This window comes from Psammomys obesus, unplaced genomic scaffold (assembly GCF_907164565.1).
Source record: "Psammomys obesus unplaced genomic scaffold, mPsaObe1.curated_primary_1811, whole genome shotgun sequence".
NCBI classification, from domain to species: Eukaryota; Metazoa; Chordata; class Mammalia; order Rodentia; family Muridae; genus Psammomys; species Psammomys obesus.
In genome coordinates this window covers 22,045,908-22,055,979 of record NW_026596079.1, presented here as the reverse complement: position 1 = coordinate 22,055,979, position 10,072 = coordinate 22,045,908, and the positions used below count along the sequence as shown (strand labels likewise).

Genomic DNA, 10,072 nt, shown 5'->3' with positions numbered 1-10,072 from the left:
AGAAGAAGAAGAAGAAGAAGAAGAAGAAGAAGAAGAAGAAGAAGAAGTAAAAGAGATGAAGAAAATGACTGTCAGAACTCAGTTTTTTCACATTTCACTCCAGCCCGCTGTAGTTCCCAAGAGTGGTCAAGGACATGGGCTTCCTAGAAATACAGCCCAAACAGGAAACACCACCCTAGGATAGACCTCCCCCTGAGTTCTCTGCCCCAACTTATAAACTTGAACATCTGAATTGTGTTTGTTACTGTCCCAAACAATCCCTAGCTTCAAAGCCACAGGAGATCTCCCATTGCCATTACTACTTCCCACCCACCGGGGCAGGGAAACAGCACAAGAGAACAGCAGAGAGAGAAGTGTAAACAGGAGAAGTCTTCTGGGTCTCCCACAGCCACCCTCTTCCCAACCACCACAAGGAACAATGGCACAGGAAGCTGGGGGCTGTGGCTCTTGGGCAGTTGCGCAAACCAAGTTGGCACCCAGCACAGCTTTTGTTCAGAAATTTTTTTTAAAAGTCAACCCTCTTATAAACAATTCGGAGTGTTTTCTCCCTTGGGAAAGCATGTGGCTGCTTTCCTGGTTTACCCCATTTTCAGTGAGATCATTTTAGAGAGGCAGTTTCTGAGCCCATCCGCTGGGGTGGGACCACCATGGTAGTGAGCGGCTAGCGGCTACTCACTAGCCACTCTCAGTGAGAGCATGAATGGACTAAGGTGTCCATGCGTGTTTTTTAAAAAATATATCCCAACTTAAAATAGTCTCCTAGACCTCATTTTTAATAGTGTCCCTGTCCATTCAGAGACTTTCATAAATAACCCCACAATTAATGGCATGTATTTATCTGCAAAGCCACTTACTTGAAATATACAGGGGTAGAGTTCTCCCTGGGCATGAAGTTTGTTTATGAGAAAGAAAGCCTTGATCCAAGAACAAAAATAGAGCAGTGGGAATCAAGTAAATTTACCCTGCTCTCTCCAGGAGCCTCAGGTTTAACCCATCTTGGGTTCACTCTCAGGTGATGCAGAAATCTGTCCTCACAAGAAGCTCACAACTTCTTTGAAAGGAACATTTACCCCTCCTTCCCTGCAGGGATAATCTGGGGAGATGAACATGGCTCTCGTAAGTGGACCCCTTCACTGGGTTTATTCTTCTGTGGATTTCTATTCAGAACACATGATGTGATTATGACCTACTTTGGTCAGTGTACAGAAATCTTAAGTCAGGTCTTATCACACCCTGTATGAGACTTGTCAGTTATTCTTCAGTGCACAGTGAATGGGATCAAGACACCTTGTAAGCCCTAGCAGAAGGCCTCTGGAACCTGACGTGGTCCCTGCCAACCTAGGTGCCACCACATGTGCTCAGCGACACCTATTTCAGACTGTCACAAATCTGAGACTTTTCCTACCATCAGTATTTCTCTCTTGTCTGTTTTCCTCAAGGTCACCTCTCCTCATATCCTAAACCTAGCCTAGAATCATGTCTACAAGTTCATTTCCTACCTACTCTCTTGATACTCCCCTTGCATGTATGTCACTAAATTTTATCACTTTTAAATAGCACCTTTCTCTAACTTAAACATAAATTTCATGAGGTCAGGAACCATGTATGCTTTTATTCATTGGCTTTGTCACTACTGGCCTGTGTATGTGCTGGCATTTGATGCTCACTACATAATGACTGAATACAAAATGGATCCGATTCATTTCTGCCATACTTGTTCTCTATCCCAAACCCCAAGCCCATTTACCACTCACACCTCATTCTTTCCCTGTCCATAAACATCTTTTCTAGGGTTCCTGTTTTTCAGTATTTCAACAGAAGGCATACAAAATAACAGAGACACACCTGCAACAGTTAGTACCCAGCAAATGTGGCTAATTTTTGGTAAGACCGTAATCACTTCTTCTAAAGCAGGCTTGTGGCCCTGCTTTTCAAATGTCACTGTTTATCTATCAACTCTAATTTTCATGTGCCACCTTTTGATGTAATGTTGTTTTTCTTTTCTTTCACCTGACACTATTTCTTCTTTCTTAAGTGAATGTGCTTTAAAAGAATATTTATAAACATTTAAAAATCCATTTTATCTACCAAAGATCCAATTGTGATTATCATGGGACTGGAAATAAATTTAAAAAACCATTTCACCAACAATCAAAGGACCAACTGTGATCACCACCACAGTGGAAATAAAGCTATATACTTCTATTTAATTAAAGAACAAAACAAAACCGAGTGGCCATTATTGGAAATGTAACAATATTATTAGCCAGACAATTTCATCTTTCTCCATGATAGGATTAACAACATTTAATGCCTGCTTGTGTTTGGAAACTATGAGCTTTGAAACTACCCACACCCCGTCCACACTTTCTGACACTGTGCTGTGATTAATGCCCTGCTTTTGGCATTTTTCGCCTCTAACTTGGTTAGTTGGTTACATGTTTACATGTAGAGCTCAACTTACCCTCTTCTCTTTACCTTCTCTATAGTAGTTAGGTGGATGTTTTGTACAGGATATCGCTTAATACAGTTCTTATCTTTGTAAGTCTGGGACTTGAACACAGTGTTTTGTATATGTTCAACCAACTAATACTGTACCCCTAAACCCATAAAACAAAAGTCTATTATTGAAAGCTTTGAACTGAATCCACCAAAAGAGACTATTCTTCTAAAGTTTGAAATACTTACATAACAACTACATTTTTCCCCGTCCTAGCTCATTTTTTTCTCTGCCCTTCCGATTTCCCATATGTATGTGCCTATGCCATTTTATAGTTAAGTATCAAGGAAGCAGCTGGGAAGAGGACTCAGTGCAAGGAATGTTTCCCTCACTGCGTGCATACCCCTGAGGTAAACCCCCCAGATTTACAAACAAAACAAAGGCCAGAGGGAACCAGGGAAAATCTGAATGAGTGATTTATTATATTTAAGATTTGTCTATAAGGCTTAAATATGTCTGTCAAAGTTAACAGCAGATGAATGCAACTTTACAAAATCAGCATTTCAACACAGAACAGGACTAGACGCGGTGACTGTGCACTGGAAAATTAATATTTCCTCAATGCAAATATTCAACCTGCAGCACCATGTAGAAGCTTCTCCTTGGATCATGAGCTGAAATGTTCACTATAAGCTCTACCCAGAACACAACTCTGTCTAAATCAAGCATTAGAGGAAAAAAAAAAAAAATAGCAGAGTCATTCAGGCTTAATGTCAGATTTGGTACAGGATTAAAATACTAAGTGTTTTTTTTTAATGTCCTGGCTTCAAATTAATAAATACAAACACAATATAAAAATATACACCAGTTGCTAAGACTACACTGCACATGCCCAGAAAGTTATATCTCGCTCTCATACGTGTGCAGGTATGTCTTGAGGGTCAGAATTTCCGAATAGCTACGGCTAGTCTTCCGGTAGAAATCCACACCGGTGAGATGTTCAATGTCCCGCACCCGAGCCGTGTGCATCTTCATGAGTTCTTCTACCCATTTGGACTCATCCTCAGAGCTCTGCAAGGGAAACGAAGCAATCAGATTTTCCTAGATGAGGTTATATAAACGGTCATTTTCCGCACTTTCTGCACACAGACCCAAAGCACGATGCACCCACCTGACCTTCCTCTCTCTCCTGAATTCCTCTCAGGAATGCACCACAAATATCTGCCTGTAAACATTTTCAACAGTGTCAAGCCACACCAAGCAAATGAGGAACAGGGCGTGAAAAGGTTCTCACGAGGTTCTCAGAACACAAAACGGAATTGGAGAAAGTGTTGAGCCTGCAGAATCTCATCATTTGTTTCTCTTCTCAGCTACCAAACAGAGGGTTGCACTCAGCACACCCTTCACCTGGAGTGCTCTTCTGTCTTACAGAACAAGCAGGGAGCTGGTGCCTAACACAGGAAACTAAGTGTGGGTGCCTGCTCAGAAGACCCATCATATCCATCAACCATCCAGGAGATGGCAGGGTGTTCCTCTCTGATAATGAGTTGCAAACAGGTCAGTTGATACGTTTGGCACTTGGGGGCTCAAAAAGTAGGAGTTGGAAATGCTAGTCCATGATTTCCTTGCTTCAGTGACTTGGTTGAAGCTACTGACTACCCCCAACCCCCAAACACACAAAAGCTTCATTGATTGACATGGGTACTAATGCTTGCTTGCAGGGAGGTAGGAAAAAAGTTAAAAAGAGAGGAAGAAGGAAGGGGGAAATGAGGTAATATAGTAAACTACCAAAGACAGGAAAGGAATCTCCCTCTGTCTTAAAATGGCCTCATTGGCAAAAACAAAACAAAAACATGCAAACGAACAAACAAAAAAACAACTCCAGGCTAAAAGCATGTAGAACAACAAAACCATGTGTTTCATGTCTATTTTGAAGCTAAAAGATAATTCAGTTAAAGTAACCCTCACATGTCAAAAATATTTCAATATGGAGGGAATATGGGGGAGGGTAGTAAGATCCAAGTACCCTATGAATTGATCAGTAGTGTCTCTTCATTAGTAGCCAGGGCAGGAAAAACTTCACAAAAGGCATCACTACCCAATGCCTCTGAACTGCATGTCCAGCAAGAGTTTTTAGAGAAGTTATGGGTGCTGAACAGGCCATGACCAGGAATGTTCAGGCCCACCCTTGCCTAACTCTTGACCACTGGTGAGCTCAGGGAACTGGCCACTGAGGCCCAGGAACCTGCAGAGGTTTTCTCAGAAAGTTCCAACCCACACTGACCTGGACCAGGAATGACAGGAGTTCGTGCCAAGTCTAAATGTGTACCTTGAGCTTGTTGGTTCAGGAAACCAATGCCTGCCTGGCCATTCCAGGCAAAGTGTAGAAATGGCTTTGCAGGCAGAAGAGAGGATTCAAGCCTTTCACAACCTGCTACCTAACCCAACCAAGATTTCTGCAACTCCCAGTAAAGTCAAACCTAAATTTAGCACTATCCACAATGCTACTAACCAGTCCTCAGCACGATCATGTAGTTAACAAAGTAGGAGGTCTCCTGAAGGGTCAGGACCCCCTCAGGGTAAGCATGAAATTATATTTTTGTAAGAATTTTCACATTTTGCTCCTTTATTGGATTTTTCAATGGTCATTGAGTCCAATAATATTTCCTTTGTAAATGCAGTTATATGAATGTGTGAGCAGGGTTGGAAAAGTTTTTCTAATTCAAAATCATGGCAAGCTAGAACAATAAGAATTCAAGGGTGAAGATCTGTCCCTTTCTACTTCTTTCTTTGAGACATGAATTGCCAGGAAAATTCTCTTCTGCTTCCCACATGCTAAAACCTTGTCTCTAATTTGTCCAAAGGCAATTTAAGATACAGTACATGTAAAGAAAATGTATTTTGCCTTGAGTCACTGACAATCTATGGAAGTTATTACTGACTGACACGGAAGTGCAAGACACAAAACTAATAAAGTTCATGTATAAGTTCATATACACCAAAGTAAGTAGGAAAGAAAATACATTACAAGGAATAACAGAATATTAATGAAACAAAAAACACAATCCATGATTATTTTTGTGCTATAGTCATTCTTTTTAGAGTTTGATTTATTATTTTTTATTTTTATGTGTATGAGTGTTTTGTCTGCATGTGTGCTTCAGCACCACCTGAGTGCTGTGTCCACAGAAGCCAGAAGAAGCTTCTGAAACTCTGAAATTGGAATTACAAACAGTTGTTAGCTATCATGTGTGTACTGGGATTTGAACCCCAGCACTCTCAAAAGGCAACCAGTGCTCTTAACCTCTGAACTGTCTCTACAACTAAAGGTATTTATTTTTCCTTCTATCTTTTCTCCCTGACTTTTCCCCAAACAGGTCTGTAGTTTTAAAAGTAAACTTAACAAATAGGAGATGTTTCTCTTGGTCAGAGCATTCTTAATTAAGAAGCATACTGGCCATGAGCTCTCTGAAAGGTCTTCTAAACTTCCTGTAGGTCCAGAAACCGGTGAGCAGAGGAAGACGCCTGGGGACAGTGGTATGGAATTTTTCCCCCTGGGGTGAAAAACTTGTGTCACCTAGGGAACTGTCTGGCCATTAAATTTGGCCAGACAAGTCTTTCAAACTCACCACTGCCACATTTCTGCACTGACTGGAGGATTCCCAAGAAACTTTGAGATGTACTTTAAGCAGCCTATCATATGTATAAATGTCTACATAACCTTTACTTTATCTTTAAAATTCAGAGCAATTGTGAATTTCATTTCATCTGTGTTTTATCTACCTCTCAACAGGTTTTTAGTAGAACCGAGGTTTTCTCAAGGGAAGTACAGCAATATTGCAAGAGTATTACATTCCCCTATGAGCAACCATGACCAAAACATCAAGCCAGGCTGGGCATGGTGGCACATGCCTTTAATCCCAGCACTGGGGAGGCAGAGGCAGGCGGACCTCTGTGAGTTCAATGCCAACCTGGTCTACTAAGCCAGTACAGAACAGCCAGTACTATTTCACAAAGAAACCCTGTTTCACAAAACCAAACACACAAAAACAAAAACAAAAAAATGACAAAACAAACAAACAAAAAAGAAATCAAGGCAGTAAACTGGTGGCAGCTTATCTCTCACTGTCAGTCTCTCCACCCCTTCCTCCTCCTTTCCAACCACACTCAGGGATCCAGAAGTCCTCTCAGCACAAAGCTTCAGCCTTTCACTCTCCTTTTTAAGAGCACACCTCAGGTAAAATTCTATGACCTCACTCCTATGAATCTTGCCAATACCTTTTGAACACCATGCTCAACCTCCTCCAACTTAATTTATCTCATTAAAGCAAAGTCTAAAATGTTGCTCTTGATGAAACATTTTTCCTGATGACCTAATTGCACAATAAGAAAAACTCCCAAAGTATCTGCTAATTATCTGAGGAATGTAAAGTTCCCCATCCTACCAACTAACCATCATCTTGTATTAAATATAAGTTCCTCAGCACTTAACACAGGGCAGAAGAAAGAACAGGACTTTTCAGACTGATCAGATGACAGGAACAATATATGTAGAGAACCTAAACAATACTTGGATCATAACACGTACTCAGTGAATGGTAACAACTACCTCTGCAACTAGTATTAATATGATGATCACTATAGGTTTAAATTTTTGATTAAAAGCAATTCTAAAACATCACTCATCACTTCTTAGCCTTTTGATTTAAATCAAGTGTAAAAATAATCTCCCATCAAATCCAGTATTTTAGATGAATGTAACTAAGCTTCCTACACCAGAGTTCACATTTCTACTATTTTTCTGAAAGTCTTTATTTTGCTTTGAACACTCATGGCCTAAACTTTTCATTCCTTAATTGACTCCACGTTCAAGAGTCACACTGCCTATGGAGATGATGTTCTTGACTGAACCAATTGTTATGGCCTTTTGCTTCTCAATGTAGTTATTTCTGTTCATGTTCTATTTGCAGCCTTATATGGAAGTCTGCCTAGGAACTTATGACTATGTCTACACAGTGCTTTTTCTTCTAGAACACTTTATACAATTCAGGGATTTGAGTGTCATTTATTGACTAACAATCCCATTCAACAGATTCCATCCCTGTTCCTTCTATTAAGTGAAATAAAAGGATATTAGCTATTACTTCTAGAATCAAACTTGGAGCAAAGAGTTTCCATCACAATAAAGGTATATGAAGAGTCTGTGTGATTTGTCCCTGAGGTTTAACTCTGTATGTACAGCATGGCTCCTATCTTCCTGCCGAGGGCTTTTCAAAAGTTTAATACATTTTATTTATTTTATGAATATGTTTTGCTTGCTTGCATGGATAGCTGTGTACCATGTGTATGTCCGGTGTCCACAGAGGCCAGAAGAGGGCACTGGAATCCCTGGGATTAAAGTTTCAGATGGTTGTGAGCAATTACGTGGGTGCTGGGAATTGAACTCTGGTCCTCTAGAAAAGCAACCAATGTTCATAACCACTGATCCATCTTTTAGCACCTACAAGGACCTTTTCATTATGCCATTCTGCCTCCCAGCTCTCTTCACTTGAGAATAAACGATACAGGAGTCTTCTGTAATATAGTATGGCTGCTACACTTCCAAAAACTAGTAGCAATGGATGACCTGACTAGTAACTGTTACATGTATGTGTTTTATAAGTTTTTACTATGAATATTTTCAAGCATCCACAAAAGAAGAGATTAATCCACTAAATTCCTTTGGACTCTTATGCTACCCCAACTATTATCAAAATTTTACTGTTTCCTTTCTGGTACATCTTTTTCTGAAAGTAAAAACATTTGGGGATTGCATCACTAGTCAAAATTGGATATATAAATAGGACTGTATTAAATACACATACATATGCACACATGTGCACACAGAAAATGAGAAATACAAAGTTATTATTATTATTATAGAATACCAGGTCCCTATATATTCAATAAAGTTTTACTTGGGTCATTTTCCCTTTCCATTTGGTTAGGTGAGTCAAATGTTCTCTAATACAGTCTGGTTCTATGCTGAAGAGCAACAGAACCAAAAAATCTAGGCACAGGGGTCTTTTCTGAGACTGATACCCCAACCAAGAACCATGCATGGAGATAACTGCACAGAGGTAGCCCATGGCAGCTCAGTGTCGAAGAAGGCTCCCCAATAATAGGAACAGTGACTGTCTCTGACATGAACTCATGAGCTGGCTCTTTGATCACCTCCACCTGAGGGCAGTGTAGCCTTACCAGTCCACAGAGGAAGACAAAGAAGCCAGTCCTGATGAGACCTGATAGGCTAAGGTCATTGGCCTGGGGAAGGGGCATAGGTGAAGAAGAGGGAGGGAGGATGGGATTGGGAAGGGAGAGGGGAGGAGCAACAGCTGGCATACAAATTGAATAAACTGCAATTAATAAAAATAAAATAAAATATTTAAAAAAAGAAACAAAACAAAGTATAAAAGCACAACCTGGAGGACCTTGTTTCTGAACTCACATTGCAACTCTCATCATTGTCAGGTCGATGAGGAAGGATAAAAGAAGACACAGAGAGGGGACCATCACACTTGTCAGCAGGCTGAGTGAAGTCCAGGCAGCTGGTGATGATGCTGTAGTAGTGAGTGGGGACAGGAATAGAGCTGCCTTCCACATACCTGAACCAGGAAAGGAGAGACAATCACAAGACACATCAAAACTTTCTCCTAAAAACACTTTCTCATAACTGTTGTCTAAGACACTCTGCTAGCCCACTAATAGATCTTTAAACATGGTTGTTGTTCTCTCTGTCTACTGGCCTCTACCTGGTGGAAAGAAAAAGATATTCCAAGGAAATAAGGTGGCTGGATTGAAGAGTTGGAATCGGTGAATAGTGACTAGACTAGTGAAATAGAACAAAGAACTGAAAAAGTCAATAAGAGACAAATCATGATGATTTATGATTTCCAGGATATAGAATTTGGGCACTGTGGTTTAAGTTGCAATATTCCATTGAAGGTTTGGGAGTTACGGAGTGTCAATATTGTGTTTCAGAAAGATAACTTTCATAGATACAGGAAATGGCTGAGAATCACAAGACACTGGGTGTAGAGAAATACCAGCACTTTTAGTCTACACTGATCTTGAACTTGATACAAAGGAAACCAGTAACAAAGAATCAGGATCAGGAGACGAGCCCAGTGCTGTTAAATAAGCTTTCTTCAGTAAAGCAAAGTATGCACATTTAAATCCCTCACGGGGGTTGCTGTCGTTAATCATTTCCTAAATCTTGAAATTATGAGTGAACTTAATTTTGCTTAAAGGGTACCAAAATGACCAACAGTAAGCATGTAATTAAGATAAAATTTCTACTGAATTACTGAAAAAGAAGTTAACTTCTATACTATTAATTACGTGTGTTTCAAAAAAGCATTTTATCCAATAACTAGCTATATTATTTGTATGCTCTGTGCTTATTTCTGATTATTTGTGCACATAAAAATACACGAGGCTACATATTCCTTGTAAGCAGTGTTTACGCTATCTACTGCTACTCCCAGTAGTGTGAAAGGGAGAGATAAGAGAAAGATAATAGGATTCAACCAAAATCTGTATGCAATTCTTTCTTTCTTTCTTTCTTTCTTTCTTTCTTTCTTTCTTTCTTTC

General features: G+C 40.0%; 1 protein-coding gene across 6 annotated transcripts in view; it reads right to left on the bottom strand.

The window, feature by feature from the left end:
• Positions 1 to 2,900: 2,900 nt before the first annotated feature.
• Positions 2,901 to 10,072, bottom strand: part of Enpp2 (ectonucleotide pyrophosphatase/phosphodiesterase 2) — a 126,866-nt gene continuing 119,694 nt past the window's right edge. For all 6 annotated transcript variants that reach the window (XM_055626396.1, XM_055626397.1, XM_055626392.1 and 3 more), the window contains 2 exons: positions 8,928 to 9,084; positions 2,901 to 3,511 (listed from right to left, as the gene is read on the bottom strand). In XM_055626396.1, coding sequence (XP_055482371.1) covers positions 3,341 to 3,511; positions 8,928 to 9,084 — 328 coding nt within the window. In that variant the 3' untranslated portion in view covers positions 2,901 to 3,340. The remainder of the gene's footprint in view (positions 3,512 to 8,927; positions 9,085 to 10,072) is intronic.